This window comes from Pristiophorus japonicus, chromosome 1 (genome assembly GCF_044704955.1).
Source record: "Pristiophorus japonicus isolate sPriJap1 chromosome 1, sPriJap1.hap1, whole genome shotgun sequence".
Taxonomy (NCBI): domain Eukaryota; kingdom Metazoa; phylum Chordata; class Chondrichthyes; family Pristiophoridae; genus Pristiophorus; species Pristiophorus japonicus.
In genome coordinates, this window is record NC_091977.1 from 41,370,662 (window position 1) to 41,390,378 (window position 19,717).

Consider the following 19,717-nt stretch of genomic DNA (forward strand, 5'->3'; position numbering starts at 1 on the left):
TTTCTACGGCATCTTTCATCTTCTCTGAAGTGTGGTTCTCGAAATTGTCCACAATACTCCAGCTGAGTATTGAGAAATTAGGAGCATTTCTTCTCCAGTTGCTCTGTAATAACATAATGTGAGAATGAATTGATTGTGATGTGCAGCAGCATCATAGGCAAAGAACTTGCATTTTATATAGTGCCTTATCAGATCCCAACCTGCTTCACATATATTGAATTCCGTTTGAAGGTTAATCATTGTTATTTAAACATGTTCTTTTTGAATGTATTTATGATGATTTTATACATGGTGACCAGAGCAGTTCTTCCCCTGCGATTTAAAATACATTTTGCTAGAATTGGTGACTGGAGGGAATCTTCCAGCTATGTTAATGATGCCACGAACACTTGGCAATCAGAGGAAACCTTCCACAGACTGTTCTCAACTCCCAGGTTTTTTTCCAATGCAATTATTTGATGTACCTGCCAAGTCTTTTACAGCTGACAGTCGCTTACTCCCTCCTGCTTCATGAAAACAGGTTGTTTGTACCTAAATTAAACCCATAAAACAATACAAAATCAAAAAGCCATGTTGCATTTGATTTGAGATTGAGTTCTTCCTGTCGTGGGTCACATCTGTATTACCTCTTGTCAACTGGTCCTGATGAACAAGCCAGCTCTGTTGCTGTCACTCCCCAGAATAAGCCACCAGGGTCACTTTCAAAGACTCACTCTCAGGAACATAGAAACGAACTATTCTCCATTCTCTGATCTCAGCAAGACCACCAATTGGAGGCTGCAGTTGGCTTCAGCGTCCCTCCATTAGGGAAGGAAAAATCAGCCCCGGTTCTCTTTCCTGAATGCTATAGGAGCAGGGGTAAGCCATTTAGTCCATCGAGCCTGTTCCACCATTCAATCAGCTCATGATCTGTACCTTAACTCCATCTACCCGCCTTGGTTCCGCAACGCTTAAAACACTTGCTTAACAAGAATCTTAATCAGTCGTCTGTTTGAAATTTTCAACTGACCCCCAGCCTCCCTTTTTGGGGGAGAGAGTTCCAGATCTCCACTACCCTTTGTGTGAAGATGTGCTTCCTGACATCATCATCTGAGCAGCGTAGTTCTCATTTTAAGGTTATGCCCTTAAAGGGATTCATGCCTCGAGAATCTTGTACACTGTGTGCAATGTATGGCAATGTGTTGTACCTAAGAAACAATTGCTATTCAAAAAACGATAACAGCTCTGGGAATTTGCATGTGAAAGCCAAGAATGCAGAGATTTCCCTGTTCTGCATGATTCTTAAACGTTTGTATGTTTTATTTCTCAAGCACACTTTCTGGATAAGATAGTTAAAGGTACTGCATGTTTTTTTTGTGTTTTGCTGTCTCTGTATGTACAGTAACTAAGCAACTGACTCTTTTACCACCTTATTTGCATCATGGTTTCATTATTCAAGCTTTTGACAGTTAATGCATAAATGAAGCATTTATATTGAGTCATGTCTACAATATTTTTACAGCAATTAGTACCTGAAAATCTCGATAGCTGGAATAGATTTACTTCAGATTTATTTGTACTCTCTTGCACATTGTAGCTGGTGGCTAACTCACCTACTGTGGCACAGCAAAATTGCTCAAATGTAACGTAGAACAGTTCATTCCTGTTATGTGTTAATAGTTGATGCAGGAAAAAAAAAATGAGTCGCCCAATGCAGAATTTTTGAAGAGTAATTTCATCATGCAAGAAGAAATCAATTGTAACAATGTTGAGCATTTGTGAAATTGTTAAATGGCTTGGAGTAGATTTAATGATCAAGGCACCTCATCTTTCATTAATAGTATTTATGTATTTTAACAGCGTTTCTGAAATATGTTATTTAGTTTGCAGAAATGTTTCTGTAGCTGCACTGCCAGACGTGCCTTATTTAAGCTGATAGCTTCGACAGTAAAACGAGTCTTCATTATTAAGAGCAGCAGTAGGAGCTTTTGTTCAACTCACTCACATTTTTGTAATTGCAAGCATCATTTTTTCTTCCGTTTGTATAAATACAGATTCTGAATATGCCATTACTTTTAATTATGTTTCCACAATTTCCCTCCTTGTCCATAATAGCAGACAAGATAGGATATAAAGGTAAAGACAAAAGCCCCAGGGAGATTGTTACGAACAATCCCTCTCTGCTCTCTGTCTTCAAGCACGTCATTTAGCGTGATTTTTTATTTTTACGTTTTTTTTTGTTCTTTTATTTTTTTCTGTTCAGGCTTTTGGTCTGTGTTCATTGTGGTTCTTATGGTTATTACGTTCTGTCCGTCTTAAGTCGTTCAACATGCCAAGCTGCTGTTCTGTTGAAAATCTTGCCCGACGGGACAGTCCATCTGCAGTCTTGATTAGGTGCTCAGCTCTCTCACTTGTTTCCTGGCCTTTGCTTACCCTTTGAAAGGAATGAGAGTTTTTAAAGCTTACAAGTTTTTTTTTCTTTATTAATAAAGTATAGTTATAAATACCTTACCTATACTTTGTTCATCTATTCCAGTTGCCATAATTTCACATGAATAAGCATCAACTTGAAAGCCCCACGATGGTGAGAGATCCTATCTGCAGTTTGGTGGGTGGGATGGGGGCAGGAGACAGAAACAAACAGAGTTCTTGCCCTTGCGTGACTCATGCCGAAATTGGTGTGCTGTTCTTCATATGCGGGGGATGTGTGTCAAGCCACATTGTCCCAGTCTCCTGTGCTGAGGAACTACCTACAAGAGGAGAAACACAGGAAAATGGAGAGAAAATCTTAGACAATGCATGCAAGATCTACTAGTTCTTTGAACACAAATCTTAAAATTAAATTACTTCAGACGCTTAGCCTGATGGTGCTGATGAGTAAAAGTGCCACCTTGTGTATTCTAATCCACATGGAGCCAGATTGAATTCCAAATCTGTTCTCCATTCCCTGATCTTGGCAAGACCACCAATTGGAGGCTGCAAATGGCCTCAGCATCCCAAAGGGAAAATCAGCTGTGGTTCTCGTTTCTGATTGCTATAGGCACATAGAAACAGGAGTAGGCCCTTTGGCCCTGGAGCCTGTTCAGCCATTCAGTTAGATCATGGCTTATCTGTATCTTAACTCCCATCTACCTGCCTCAGTTCCTTAACCCTTAATACACTTGCCTGACAAAAATCTTACCCATCTCAGTTTTGAAATTTTCAGTCAACCTCGCCTCGATTGCTTTTTGGCTGGACAGAGTTCCTGATTTCCACTACACTTTGTGTGAAGAAGTGCTTCTTGACAGCACCCCTGAATGGCCTAGCTCTAATTTTAAGGTTATGTCCCCTTTTTCTGGACCCACTGCCAGAGGAAATAGTTTCTCTCTATCTAGCCTATCAAATCCATTAGTCATCTTAAAAAAAACAATTAGATCATCCCTTATTCGTCTATACTCGAGGGATTATGTTACAATCCAGTGATTCTTCCTGCAAAATGCATTTTGGTGAGACTAGGGCTCCAATGTGATGCCCTTCAAGTCAGGGTTAACTGTCTAGCCTTACACATGAAGAATGGCCCGAGTAAGGCATTAGTGGGTGACTGGCACTACCTGTGGAACCACATCCCAGCTGGAGAAAAGTGCCTTCAGAAGAGGAAGAGAGAAAATTGGTGGGAGGGAATGGGAAATAATGTTCAGCAAGTTGTACTGCTGCTGTATGAACGTTCAAAAGTTGCTTACCCAAGGCTATATATTCCCGGTACATGAGGAAAGCAAGAACATCCAAACACATTGGAAATATTTTGAAGTTATAAGTATTCACCCTGTATTTACTTACAGGATCCTTCAGGTTAAGTCCAACTGAAGCAGATCACATACAAAGCCTGTAGCTACACAAACCGATCGTGTGTCTAGCTTGAGAAGGTTGGACAAGCACATTCGACACCATTGATCAACCATTTGTTGTTCTTCGTTATTTTTTGCTCCTACTTGATTCTTCTCCTCTTCCTCCCCACCCCCAACTCCCACGCCCGAACCACTCTTTATTTTCTTCCCCTGCTCTGTGATCCTCTGATGCCACATTGCACATCCCTGACAATGAGAACCTGTTCCCATGCCTCCAACAGAGATGCAGGACAAGTCAAACAAATTTCCCTCGATTTAGCCTCCCCAGATGCCCTCAGATGAGATCAAACTCAAGAAACTCGCTCACTAGGGAATCTTTAGGCTGGAGCCAATGTTCAGTTCCTCTGATACAGATCCCTACACTAATATGTGCGATTGACTGTGTCACAAGGCTTTTAATGCCTTTTTCAAAATTTGATAGCTAAAGTTGGAGCAACCAAATTTTAAAATGCATAAGTGATCATGTTCAGTAGACAGGCAGGGCTTCCATGTTAGAATTAGTAAAAGAACAGAATGTCTTCCCTCTCCTCAGCAGCAGCCAAAATTCCCAGGCCAAGTGCATCATGCATCCGGTGCACTACACACATGACCTGAACACAGTACCATATCATCAGCCCCAGCAGGTCACGACTCACCCCAGTAGTTGGTCTGTCTGCCCTTGCAATGCCTCAGAACCAGAGAGTCATGGTGAATTTGGGTCATCTCTTTACTGTGAACTGGGAAGTGCATTGAACCGCAATCTGCTTCGCCTTTCTTAACACAACAGAGTGAATGAATCTCCATCTCCTCTGCCTTGGCTATACTTGAATCCAGTTCTGAAAGGTTAAAAAGGGATAGTACTGAGTACTAGCACAGAGTAGCCCAGAGGCACCCTGTCTCGGAATTTCCTCGGAGCTGCTCCCGCTCCACCGCTGTAATGTATGCACCTGTGAGTATGCTCACAGCTTTGTAGAGCTGTTGCATTGTGAGTGGCTTAGCCAATCACATGATGTTCATAAGACTCAATAAAACCCCAGTCAGTTGAGTCTAGGTCATCCACGATGAGGTGTAAGTTTGTGAGCCTAGTGGATGAACTGGTAATATGATTGCTAAACCTTTGTTAATAAACCAACTATTTCTTAATAGCAATGTGAATTCTTAAGCAAAGAACCCATGAAGCAAATACAGTTGCACCTCTCCAGTCCGGGACTCTTTGGTCCGGCAACATTCCTGGTCTGTCATTATTCCCGGCGGTGGGTGTAGCGACCCGTGCTGTGTCCTGGGGTTGGCTGCTCCTCTTCTCCCCGCTGCCTCCGGTGTTCCCTCCAAGGTCGGGTCGGCGCGGAGAGGGAGCAAAGGAGCATGGCGGCTGACTTGAGGTGCCAAAGCTGGGCCTGAGAAATGCTGTGCAGTAGGCTTCTGCGCATGCGCAGAACACGGCCGGCTCATTGTCAGTAGTACCCGGTAAGTCTCGGGTACTGCTGACAATGCTAGGGTCGGCATGACCTCCCGTGGTCCAGGAAATTCTCTGGTCCGGCACCGGTCAGGTCCCAAGGGTGCCGGACTGGAGAGGGACAACCTGTACATCACAACCGCCATAACTTCGCTGGAAGAGCAACAGATGCCCTTTTGCCAAAGTTATGGCCACAGAGCGGGGAAATTCTGAGGAAATCCCAATGAATTTTAATTCAGTGGATCACTTTCTCCGAACTGGTCTTTACTAAACCTAACATGAAAGTTCAGCAGGGTGAGACGATTGTAAAAGGACAGACTAATGCCTTTTCATGCATAATTCAGACATCTTTCCATTATTTCCTGTGCTGTTTCTCTATTATATCTCCATTCTTAACCAGGGTACTCCATATTCACATATCTGGTTTCCTTGGTAACCACAATATTATTCGTAAGAATTATGGATAATTTGAAATTCCTTATAAGTTCCCTATTTGTAACATCATTTTTTATCAAGATCTGACTTCGCCATACTCCTTCAACCAATTATATATGTATATATTACACATTTGGATATAATATTGCAATTACCACTCAAAATCAATGATTCTGCTTTTCTTTGGAACGGCAAGTTAGTTGTCCCTTTCAAAGAGCAACAAATATTCAGTTTCTACTGCAGAAGGGTACAGTTTATCCAAGTGAAATTATGGTATCTGTGCTTCAACAAAGGCTTGTAGCTCGTGGTCTTTCATTAGTGTTTATTTGCATAGCAAAGCAACAGAGCGTCGTATTTAGTATTTATTATCTGTATTCTTTTCTCAGAGGGTTGCCCTGGTCTTTGCAATAGTAATGGAAGGTGTACCCTTGACCAAAATGGCTGGCACTGCGTTTGCCAAATGGGGTGGAGAGGAGCAGGGTGTGACGTTGCCATGGAGACTGCGTGCTCGGATAGCAAGGACAACGAAGGAGGTAGGAGCACAGATATTCAACCTTTGCAGCTGCACGTACCTGAGCACAGGTTAACATGAATGACATAAAACATTTATACAGATTTACTGCCGACTGATTCATTCTTTGGTATAATGTTTATTATTCTTTGGAGACTTGCTAATACCATGCGTGTTAAACAGATGTGAATAAAATCAATCAGTGAGTTAAGCAAATTGCAATGCAAAAACAATTTCACAGCAAAAAGTGAATAACGGGTTTTGCAGAAATGCAGCAAAATCTTTTGGACTTGTAGATATGTTATGTTGAGGGTAAGGATCAAATGAATCGAAGATGTCGGCCTTGCCTTCCACTGCAGTCCAGTTTACACTTTCAAGTCATGTTCAGTCCCAAACTTCGAGTCGAATGCAGTTCTCGCTGTTTATTCCAGACCTCCCCATCGAATCCAGTCCTATTCTGGTCCCGTCTAATCCAATCCAGTCCTCCCCTTCTTGTTCCACCCAGTCATCACTTTCCAGTGAGCAGCTGTATTTAAATGCTTAATTTCATGTGAAAACGTACTTCATGTAAAAAAAAAAATCTCTTTATTCCAGCAGGCATATCCTTCGTTAGGTTCAGTTCCCATAGCACTGGTCACCAATCAATACTGTACCCAAGTGGCCATTATTCTTGTATCAATTGACATTGGGTATTAGGAGGCAGTTCAAGCCTCATCCTGTCCTCATCTGCCATCCACACATGTGTTTCCAATACATTCGCTCAACAACGATGAGGAGCGGGGACGTCTGATTCCCTCACTCAGATATACTGAAGCCACATATAATACCCGAACCACCAGCATGGCTGAGATCAGCTCAAAACAGGAATTGAAAAAAACAAGAAAGACTTGCATTTATATAGCGCCTTTCACGACAACTAGCTGCCGCAAAGGGCTTTACAGCCAATGAAGTACTTTTTGAAGTGTAGTCACTGTTGAAATGCAGGAAACGTAGCAGCGAATTTACGTACAGCAAGCTCCCACAAACAGCAATGTGATCATGACCAGATAATCTGTTTTAGTGATGTCGATTGAGGGATAAATATTGGCCAGGACACCAGGGATAACTCCCGTGCTCTTCTTCGAAATAGTGCCATTGGCCCGAGAGAACAGACGGGATCTCGGTTTAACGTTGCATCCGAAAGACGGCACCTCCGACAGTGCAGCACTCCCTCAGCTCTGCACTGGAGAGTCAGTCTAGATTTTTGTGTTCAAGACCCTGGAGTGGGACTTGAATTCTCAGTCTTCTGATTCAGAGATGAGGGTGCTACCCACTGAGCCATGACTGACTCACGTAAGTTGGGATCACCCCACCCCCGTTCACCATTGCCCACCTGCTGACTGGGAAATTTTCTGAGTCTTGGGGGAGCTCTAATAATATACTTTTTAATGTGTCAGCATAACTCAGAGAGGATATTTCCCCTCATAGGGGAAACTAAAACGAGGGGGCATAGTCTCAGAATAAGGGGCCGCACATTTAAAACTGAGATGAGGAGGAATTTCTTCTCTCAGAGGGTTGTAAATCTATGAAATTCTCTGCCCCAGAGAGCTGTGGAGGCTGGGTCATTGAATATATTTAAGGCAGATATAGACAGATTTTTGAGCGATTATGGAAATAAAGGGTTATGGGGAGTGGGCAGGGAAGTGGAGCTGAGCCCAGAATCAGATTATCCATGATCTTATTAAATGGTGGAGAAGGCTCGAAATTGCCTACTCCTGCTCCTCTTATGTTCTTAACTCGGCTTGGAAGAAATTGCATAAGCGAATACATTAGTATTTGAAGACACCAAAGCATTTAAGATTAACTTTTCAAATAAGATGATGTCTTAATAATGTCAACTGTTCAATAGAGTAGAAATGTTGAATCATTCTATCCGATTTACTCTCTTTAAAATTAGTCAATCTCAAGAGTTTTCACAAACTCAATCTACTGGAAAATGAGCTCGACCTCTCTGATGTGAAGAAATTAGACTTGTGTTATTGCATTTCTTTTCTCCACACGAGTTGTGTCATTTTGTGGTTCCCCTGCTGGCTTCGTTGTGGACGGGTTTTCCAGCACAGATGATCCCAGGTGGTACACATTGTTTAAAGTAATGCACTTGACTGCAACGTTAATTTGGAACCCAACAAATGCAATCTGTACTTGTGACGTGTGTCAACAACTGCCCGACTCCCAATTATTAATGCAGGTTTCCGTAATAGCTGGTTTGAGTTGCTGCTAAGTTGGTCATTCTTTTTTGCAGTTTTGTTAGAATTATTGCACTCTGAAGCATTTCTTTTTTACAAATATTGGATATACTCTTGAAAGCCTGATCTATATGTTAAAGAAAGAATGAATGAAGGAAAGAACTTGTATAGTATTTATATAGCGCCATTCACAACCTCAGGACATCCCCAAAGTGCATCACAGCCAATGAAGTACTTTTAAAGTGCAGTCACTGTTGCATTGTAGAAAAATATTTCGCCTAAAGTTTCTGGAGGTTGTGTTTGAGATAAGACCAGACCAATGGAAAGAAAGTACTGCCGGGATTTCCTCAGAGGTTCCCTCGACCATAACTGCGGCAGAAGGTCGACGGGCGCTTTGGATAAACGGTGTCTGATTGGGAGAATCCTTGAGGAAATTGCTGGCCTGTGTCTCTGCCAGCCAAACGCTCCTGAGGTTCTTGTGTGTTTAGGCAGCCTCAGGCCATTTGCTAGTAGTTAGATGTCCAGAACATATAGGTGCTGCTAACTTGGCACAGATTCTCTAATATATCTAACCCTAGTTCACAAGGTTCATACAGATGAGGAAAGACATGCAGCCTGCTAGCTCCTTCACCCATAAGTATTAAACAACTGGTAACATAAGCACCTTTAACATAGAGAAATATCTTCAGGAGTTTCACAGAGGCACGAGTAAAAGGGATGTCAGGCTAAAGAAAAAGAGATTAGGAAGCTTGATCAGACAGGTGGGTTTTGAGGAAGGTCTTCAAGGGAGAGAGGGAGGTGGCGAGGCAGAGGAATTTAAGAAGCGATTTCCAGAGAGTGGGACCTAGGTGGCTGAAGGCACGGCTAGGAATGCTGGGTAAAGGGAGAACTAGATGAACACGAGGACAAGGTCAGAGAAATAGAATTTGGGGGTTCGGGAGGGCGGCGTCATTGTAGAGCTAAAGGCGGTTGTTGATGTAGAAACGGTTCATTATATGATTCTGCAGTTTCTGTCCCCGATATTGACGAGGGTGGGTTTGGTAAGCGGGAGGTGGGGGTGGAGCTTCGATCGGGAAACCCAGAAGTCCAAGTTTCCCCGCGTGCTGTGGAATTTTAACTCCACAACATGCGACTATTTTTTTTTAAAACAGGTTTCCCACCCAGAAGTCGGCCTGAGTGATCGGCTGGGTGTCCAGTTGGGCATGGAGCACTCCGGTCACAGCCACAGGAAGGAGTGTGTAGCTGATAGTGGGAGCGTGGGGATGGGGGGTTCTGAGCCCTGATCCTGGTGGCGGGGGCGAAGGGGTCTGATCCCAGTGAAGGAGGTAAGCATGGAGGGCCTGGCGGGGGGAAAGGACTCCTGCTCCTCCTGGCACACTTAGCTTTTTCTCGAGGCTGTCCTCGCCTCCCTTCAGCTGCTGGATTTCCCGAGGCTTGGAAAACCCGGCGGCCAGGGTTAAACCTGCAAAGCAGGTTAAATGTGAGGCTCCCGGCCTCATTGTAATATTTTAAATGGGCAACCCGCCTGCCCCCTGTCCCGCCTGGGGTTAGGTTTGAGATTGATTTAATTTTAATATTTCACTCGACCCCAACCCATCCGTTTTTGGGGGTTAAAATTCTCTCTTCTTTCCGCCCCCCGCCCCCCCCCCCCTCACCCCCACTGTCTCCACGATGCAACTGAGAGGTCATTCAATGCTTTGATCACTCTTTGTGTGGGGGAGAGCGAAACTAGCTTGCACGTCCTCTTGTCTCACTATCATGGTTTACTTTGAAATAGTGTTCCTCGTTTATCTTTTATTCATTCCTGACTATCTTTTAGATATATATGAGGCTGTTTTACATCATCTCCTTTCAAGTTTCACCAGTTTCCTCACAACTCAATGCACTGACACTTGACAATCTCGACACCATCCAGGACAAAGCAGACCTCTTGATTGGCACATAAGAACATAAGAATTAGGAACAGGAGTAGGCCATCTAGCCCCTCGAGCCTGCTCCGCCATTCAACAAAATCACGGCTGATCTGGCCGTGGACTCAGCTCCGCTTACCCGCCCGCTCCCCGTAACCCTTAATTCCCTTATTGGTTAAAAATCTATCTATCTGTGATTTGAATACATTCAATGAGCTAGCCTCAACTGCTTCCTTGGGCAGAGAATTCCACAGATTCACAACCCTCTGGGAGAAGAAATTCCTTCTCAACTCGGTTTTAAATCGGCTCCCCCGTATTTTGAGGCTGTGCCCCCTAGTTCTAGTCTCCCCGACCAGTGGAAACAACCTCTCTGCCTCTATCTTCTCTATCCCTTTCATTATTTTAAATGTTTCTATAAGATCACCCCTCATCCTTCTGAACTCCAACGAGTAAAGACCCAGTCTACTCAATCTATTATCATAAGGTAACCCCCTCATCTCCGGAATCAGCCTCGTGAATCGTCTCTGTACCCCTTCCAAAGCTTAGTCTATCCTTCCTTAAGTAAGGTGACCAAAACTGCACGCAGTACTCCAGGTGCGGCCTCATCAATACCCTGTACAGTTGCAGCAGGACCTCCCTGCTTTTGTACTCCATCCCTCTCGCAATGAAGGCCAACATTCCATTCGCCTTCCAGATTGCCTGCTGCACCTGCAAACTAACTTTTTGGGTTTCATGCACAAGGACCCCCAGGTCCCTCTGCACCGCAGCATGTTGTAATTTCTCCCCATTCAAATAATAATCCATTTTACTGTGTTTTTTTTCCAAGGTGGATGACCTCACACTTTCCGACATTGTATTCCATCTGCCAAACCTTAGCCCATTCGCTTAACCTATTTAAATCTCTTTGCAGCCTCTCTGTGTCCTCTACACAACCCGCTTTCCCACTAATCTTTGTGTCATCTGCAAATTTTGTTACATTACACTCTGTCCCCTCTTCCAGGTCATCTATGTATATTGGAAACAGTTGTGGTCTCAGCACCGATCCCTGTGGCACACCACTAACCACCGATTTCCAACCCGAAAAGGACCCATTTATCCCGACTCTCTGCTTTCTGTTAGCCAGCCAATTCTCTATTCATGCCAATACATTTCCTCTGACTCCGCGTACCTTTATCTTCTGCAGTAACCTTTTGTGTGGCACCTTATCAAATGCCTTTTGGAAATCTAAATACACCACATCCATTGGTACACCTCTATCCACCATGCTCGTTATATCCTCAAAGAATTCCAGTAAATTAGTTAAACATGATTTCCCCTTCATGAATCCATGTTGCGTCTGCTTGATTGCACTATTCCTATCTAGATGTCCCGCTATTTCTTCCTTAATGATAGCTTCAAGCATTTTCCCCACTACAGATGTTAAACTAACCGGCCTATAGTTACCTGCCTTTTGTCTGCCCCCTTTTTTACACAGAGGCGATACATTAGCTGCTTTCCAATCCGCTGGTACTCCCCAGAGTCGAGAGAATTTTGGTAGATTATAACGAATGCATCTGCTATAACTTCCGCCATCTCTTTTAATACCCTGGGATGCATTTCATCAGGACCAGGGGACTTGTCTACCTTGAGTCCCATTAGCCTGTCCAGCACTACCCCTCTAGTGATAGTGATTGTCTCAAGGTCCTCCCTTCCCACATTCCTGTGACCAGCAATTTTTGGCATGGTTTTTGTGTCTTCCACTATGAAGACCGAAGCAAAATAATTGTTTAAGGTCTCAGCCATTTCCACATTTCCCATTATTAAATCCCCCTTCTCATCTTTTAAGGGACCAACATTTACTTTAGTCACTCTTTTTCGTTTTATATATCTGTAAAAGCTTTTGCGATCTGTTTTTATGTTTTGCGCAAGTTTACTTTCATAATCTATCTTTCTTTTCTTTATTGCTTTCTTAGTCATTCTTTGCTGTCGTTTAAAATTTTCCCAATCTTCTAGTTTCCCACTAACCTTGGCCACCTTATACGCATTGGTTTTTAATTTGATACTCTCCTTTATTTCCTTGGTTATCCACGGCTGGTTATCCCTTCTCTTACCACCCTTCTTTTTCACTGGAATATATTTTTGTTGAGCACTATGAAAGAGCTCCTTAAAAGTCCTCCACTGTTCCTCAATTGTGCCACCATTTAGTCTGTGTTTCCAGTTTACTTTAGCCAACTCTGCCCTCATCCCACTGTAGTCCCCTTTGTTTAAGCATAGTACGCTCGTTTGAGACACTACTTCCTCACCCTCACCCTCAATCTGTATTACAAATTCAACCATACTGTGATCACTCATTCCGAGAGGATCTTTTACTAGGTGATCGTTTATTATTCCTGTCTCATTACACAGGACCAGATCTAAGATCGCTTGCTCCCTTGTAGGTTCTGTAACATACTGTTCTAAGAAACAATCCCGAATGCATTCTATGAATTCCTCCTCAAGGCTACCCCGTGCGATTTGATTTGACCAATCGATATGTAGGTTAAAATCCCCCATGATTACTGCCGTTCCTTTTTCACATGCCTCCATTATTCCCTTGATTATTGCCCGCCCCACCGTGAAGTTATTATTTGGGGGCCTATAAACTACGCCCACCAGTGAATTTTCCCCCTTACTATCTCTAATCTCCACCCACAGTGTATACCGTCTATACGGTGCACTGCAGCAACTCACCAAGGCTTCTTCAACAGTACATCTCAAACCCGTGATCTCTACTACATAGGAGGAGAAGGGCAGCAGGCCCATGGGAACACCATCATGTGCAAGTTCCCCTCTAAGTCACACAACATTCTGACTTGGAAATATATCACCGTTCCTTCCTTGTCACTGGATCAAAATCATGGAACTCCCTTCCTAACAGCACTGTGGGAGTACCTTCACCACACGGACTGCAGCGGTTCAGTAGGCGGTTCACCACCACCTTCTCGAGGGCAATTGGGGATGGACAATAAATGCTGGCCTTGCCAGCGACGCCCACATCCTGAAAATGAATTTTTAAAAAGGTATCAGTCCTTAGCTGTCCTCTGCACCAGCTCTGCTCAAATGTTTCCCTTTCCCTGACCAAAACTGGACTCAGTGGTGAATGTATCGCCTGACCAGAGCAACATAACAGTTTAACATGGCATCCTACAACTTGTTCTTGACTATCTTGACTGTAAAATTCTGCATTCTATTTGCTTTCTTGATTGCTGCTCCATAGTGACTGGACATGTTTAAGGGCCAAGTCAATGAACATGCCTCGATCTCATTCAACTTCACGCTTAGTTATTTCAACCCATTCATGAGGTGAATGTGTTGCCCATTTTTTCTTCCAACATGGAATATATTACACTTGTCCACAATAAATTCCATCTTTTATTTTGTAGATCCATTGCTGCCTCTTTAGCTTCAACTGATTCTCCAAGTTTGGTATAGTCTCCGAATTTGACCAGTTTTCACTGAGTTTTCTAAATCCAAGCCGTTGATGCAAATTAACAACTGTAGAGATCTCAACGCAATTCCTGCCTTGATATTACTCCTCTAACAAGTACCCACTGCTTCCTACCTTTCAGCCAATTTATTTTCCATTCCCAGATGCAACATCCTAACAGAAGGTTAGAATAGTTCTGGAGGTTGCAAGATGAAAGAATATTAGTGGTGTCATGAACAGTGGAACAAACTGTATTATTCATAATATCCTTAGCATTCCTTTAGCACCGAGCCTCCAACATTATTCCAATTTCCTCTTATGGCTTTGTGAATGGAGCAGATATATACTCTAATAAATTGGCTCCGCGATGGTGTTAATCTATATTTAGGCTTGCAGTGCGAGTCTCCTTCTTTGTGCAATCAATAAATCTTCGAATCTGCGTGGCAGACTGGGAATAGAGAACGCATGAAACAGACACAGTGAATGAAGCCTTCAAAAATGAATAAGGAAAAACAAACTTCAAACGCAGCTCCACATCAGTCAGAACTTAGTATCATGCTGAGAGTTTTTCATTAAACACAATGTGCTAGTGGAGTGATTAAACTGGGTTGATATATAGCATTCAGCGCTTTGATGGGAAACATGAAGAAAAGTAGAAATAGCAGTTACTTTGGAAATACATCAGATGCAATTTAATATACTGAACAACCCAAAGTATAGATGAATATAGGAGTGAGGGGTAAAGGATGATAAAACAACCGAAAATGAATGAAAGGCTGCAATGTCACATTCTTTAAAAATCCCATTATTTCCCCACCCCCCTCTCCAGCCAATGACAACCTCATTATGTTCATATTTTGGGTTAAATGCACCCCGTGTCCTCACTGTGTTCTCAACCTCAGCTGTGGCATGAGAGGAAGGCAAGGGCAAAGCCCTCCCAAACAGGGATGGGGAGCAAATAGACAGGCAAATGTCTCCGACAGATGTTTAATCAGCAAGTGTTAATCGATAAGGGAATAAGGGGTTATGGGAAGCAGGCAGGGAAGTGGACCTGAATCCATGATTGGATCAGCCATGATCACGTTAAATGGCGGAGCAGACTCAAGGGGCTATATGGCCTACTCCTGCTCCTATTTCTTATGTTCTTATGTTCTAAGTGTTAAATGTGGTGCACAATTTACAGTCAGAAACAGGAGAATTTATAATGGGGTGCAAGGAAATGGCAGAACAATTAAATAAATACTTTGGTTCTGTCTTCATGGAAGAAAACACAAATAACGTCGCACAAATGCAAGGGAACCAAGTGTCTCTTGAGCAAGGGGAGTTAAAGGAAATGATTATTAGTAAGATAATAGTGCGGGAGAAACTAATGGGACTGAAGGCAGATAAATCCCCAGGGCCTGATGATCTGTATTCCAGAGTACTAAAAGAGGTAGTCATGGAAATAGTGGATGCATTGGTTGCCATCTTCCAAAATTCTATAGATTATGGAACAGTTCCTGCTGATTGGAGGGTGGCAAATGTAACCCCACTATTTAAAAAAAGGAGGGAGAGAGAAAACGAAGAACGACAGACCGGTTAGCCTAACATCAGTAGTAGGGAAAATGCTGGAGTCCATTATAAAGGATGTGATAACGGGACACTTAGATAATATCAACAGGATTAGACAAAGTCAACATGGATTTATGAAAGGAAGATCGTGTTTGACAAACCTGCTGGAATTTTTTGAAGGATGTAACTGATAGAATAGATAAGGGAGAACCAGTGGATGTAGTGTATTTGGATTTTCAGAAGGTCTTTGATGAAGTCCCACATAAGAGGTTAGTGTGCAAAATTAAAGCACATAGGATTGGGGATAATATACTGGCATGGATTGAAAATTAGTTAACTGACAGGAAACAGAGAGTAGGAATAAATGGGTCTTTTTTGGGGTTGCGGGCAGTGACTAGTGGGGTAACACAGGGATCAGTGCTTGGGCCCCAGCTATATATATAAATGATTTGGATGAGGGAACCAAATGTAATATTTCCAAGTTTGTTGACGACACAACATAGATGGGATTGTGAGTTGTAAGGAGGATGCAAAGATGCTGCAAGGCAATTTAGATAGGTTGAGTGAATGGGCAACCACACGGCAGATGCAGTATAACGTGGATAAATGTGAAGTTATCCACTTTGGTAGGAAAAACATAAAGACAACATATTATTTAAATGGTGATGGCTTGGGAAATGTCGATGTACAGAGGGACCTAGGTGTCCTTGTACACCAGTTGTTGAAAGCAAACATGCAGGTGCCAGCAAGCAGTTAGGAAGGCAAATGGTATGTTGGCCTTCATTGCAAGAGGATTTGAGTCCAGAAGCAAGGATGTCTTACTACAGCTATACAGGGCCTTGGTGAGACCACACCTGGAGCATTGTGTGCAGTTTTGGTCTCCTTATCTCAGAAAGGATATACTTGCTATTGAGGGAGTGCAGCGAAGGTTCACCAGACTGACTCCTGGGATGGCAGGATTGTCGTATGAGGAGAGATTGGGTTGACTAGGCCTGTATTCACTAGAGTTTAGAAGAATGAGAGGGGATCTCACTGAAACGGATAAAATTCTGACTGGGTTGGACAGACTGGATGTGGGGAGGATGTTTCCCTTGGCTGGGAAGTCTGGAACAAGAGGTCACAGTCTCAGGAAACGGGGTCGGAAAAATTTCTTCACTCAGAGAGTGGTGAACCTGTGGAATTCTCTACCACAGAAGGCTATGGAGGCCAAGTCACTGACTATGTTTAAGAAGGAGCTAGATAGATTTCTAAACACAAAAGGCATCAAGGGGTATGGGGAGAAAGCGGGAATATGGTGTTGAGATAGAGGATCAGCCATGATCATATTGAATGGCGGTGCAGGCTCGAATGGCCTACTACTGCTATTTTCTATGTTTTAGGGGCGGGGAGGGACCTTGCTCCTTTTGTCAGTACATGATGTTATCAGGTCGTGCTTCCTCCATTCCCAAAACGTGCTCGGAATAATTCCCCCCAAAGAGTTGTAACCATAGCGATAGATGGGAGAGTCGTTGTTTTTTCCCATAAAATTGACGACCCACTAATGAGACTGCAGCATTGCAAGGCTTTGAAAAGTACACTTTTTGAGAGAGTGATTTTTGTCAGCAAATTTTTAACTATGGAGCAAAACAGACACTCTCCCATCTTTTTTGTGAAAAGAGGAATTCCGCCACACCCTCCCTTCTTCCCATTAGCTGCCCGCCCATAGAATAATGGCATGATTCCTGAAGGGTGCTAGTGGAGGAACATCACTGAAGAAAATTGAACCTAAGAGCATAAGAAATAGGAGCAGGAGTAGGCCCTACTGCCCCTCGAACCTGCTCCGTCACTCAATAAGATCATGCTGATCTTTGACCTCAACTCCACTTTCCCGGCCGATCCCCATATACCTTGATTCCCCTCGAGTCCAAAAATCGATCCCAGCCTTGAATATGCTCAATGACTGAGTATCCACAGCCTTCTGGGGTAGAGAATTCCACAGATTCACAACTCACTGAGTGAACAAATTTAGCCCCATGCCCGTCCTAAATGGCCGACTCCTTATCCTGCGACTATGCCTCCTAGACTCTCCAGCTTGGGGAAACAGTCTCTCAGCATTTACCCTGTCATGCCCTCTCAGATTCTTATATGTTTCAATGCGATCATCTCTCAATCTTCTGAACTCCAGAGGGTATAGGCCCAATCTACTCAATCTCTCCTCATAGGACAACCCTCTCATCCCAGACTGAACAATTTGTAAACATTGGGCCATGCAAAATGGAAGCAACTCGCTACTCTAGAATCGGCGGGGCAGTGGGGAGGGAATTGGCTGTTGGTGTTGACCATGACAAATTTTCTCTTAAAACATCCTCATTTACTGAGAAATGTGATACGTGAGAGAATAAGTGCACTCATTAAATATCATAGGAATGGTTGCACTTCTATAAAAGTCACACCTGAGTCCTTAGTTGGTAAAGACCTGTGTCTAAATCATACCCCCCTAAGTATCCAGGTCATAGAAATCTGTGTGCATGTGTGCCGAAGATTTAATAGTGCATTCAGATAACTGTAAAATGTGGAGACCCAATTGACTCACAAGAACACAAGAAATAGGAGCAGGAGTAGGCCATTTGACCCCTCGAGTCTGCTCCGCCATTTAATAAGATCATGGCTGATCTGATCATGGACTCAGCTCCACTTCCTTGCCCGTTCCCCATCACCCTTTATTCCCTTATCGCTCAAAAATCTGTCTATCTCTGCCTTAAATATATTCAGTGACCCATTGACCCATTGACCCAATGACCCAGAAGTCCACAGATTTACAACCCTCTGAGAGAAGAAATTCTTCCTCATCTCAGTTTTAAATGGGCGGCCCCTTATTCTGAGACTATGCCCCCGAGTTTTTGTTTCCCCGATGAGTGGAAATATCCTCTCTGCATCCACCTTGTCGAGCCCTCTCATTATCTTGTATGTTTCAATAAGATCACCTCTCATTCTTCTGAACTCCAATGAGTATAGACTCAACCTATCTTCATAAGTCAACCCCCTCATCTCTGGAATCAACCTAGTGAACCTTCTCTGAACAGCCTCCAATGTAAATATATCCTTTCCTAAATACGGAGACCAAATCTGCACGCAGTTCTCCAGGTGTGGCCTCACCAATACCCTGCGCAGTTGTAGCAGGACTTCTCTGCTTTTATACTCTATCCCCCTTGCAATAAAGGTCAACATTCCACTTGCCTTCCTCATTACTTGCTGTACCTGCATACTAACTTTTTGTGTTTCATGCATAAGGGCCCCCAGGTCCCTCTGTACTGAAGCACTTTGCAATTTTTCTCCATTTAAATTATAATCTGCTTTTTTTTTCTGCCCAAGTGGATAACCTCACATTTTCCTGTATTTTACTCCATCTGCCAAATTTTAGCCCACTCACTATATTTCTTTGCAGATTCTTTGTGTCCCCCTCTCAATTTGTTTTCCCACCCATCTTTCTATCATCAGCACTTGGCTACATTACACTTGGTCCTTTCATCTAAGTCATTAATGTAGATTGTAAATAGTTGCGGCCCAATCACCGAACCCTATGGCACCCCACTAGTTATTGTTTACCAACCGAAAAATGACCCGTTTATCCCGACACTCTGTTAGCCAATCCTCTATCCATGCTAATATATTACCCCCAACCCCGTGAATGTTTATCTTGTGCAGTAACCTTTTATGTGGCACCATATCGAATGCCTTCTGGAAATCCAAACAAACCACATCCATTGGTTCCCCCTTATCCACCCTACTCATTACAACTCAGTCTTAGACTCCTTGTAACTCAGTCACATGTGTTCTACCCCCAACGATAAAGCTGTGTAAAAGTCCCTGGGCTGCCTGTGCCCTTAGTCATTTGTTTCTGTTCAGTGAGTTAGGTCACTGTTGTCGACGCAGGGAATCATTTCATTCCAAATTCTGCAGTGCAGCAATGTGCCGCCACACTTTCCAAGCCAAGACCTCTAGAAGTAGTTCAATAGTACTTCACTAATGAGAAGCAGATGAACAGTTTGCCCGTTGGGGTGGTAATCTTGACTTCCTAATCCATTGTCGATAACAGTGTTACGGACAATGATGAATGTACTGTACATTAATCGTTCTCTTCCCTGCCAGAGCGAGCAATTAACATTAATCGTAGCTGCCCACATGTAGTGTTATTGAGTATTAAATATGTCACTAATAAGTAGGTTTAGAAAAAAAAGGTTGCAGTTTGTTTACCATTTCAAACTTTATCCACCGTTAGTACGTGGTTAGTGTTCCGCTTGAGCGGAAACATAGAAACATAGAAAATAGGTGCAGGAGTAGGCCATTCAGCCCTTCGAGCCTGCAC

At 43.2% G+C, this 19,717-nt stretch overlaps 1 protein-coding gene across 7 annotated transcripts in view; it reads left to right on the top strand.

The window, feature by feature from the left end:
• Positions 1-19,717, top strand: part of LOC139262996 (teneurin-3-like) — a 924,456-nt gene that overhangs the window by 802,966 nt on the left and 101,773 nt on the right. For all 7 annotated transcript variants that reach the window (XM_070878430.1, XM_070878437.1, XM_070878446.1 and 4 more), the window contains one exon: positions 6,117-6,263. In XM_070878430.1, the coding sequence (XP_070734531.1) occupies positions 6,117-6,263 (147 nt within the window). The remainder of the gene's footprint in view (positions 1-6,116; positions 6,264-19,717) is intronic.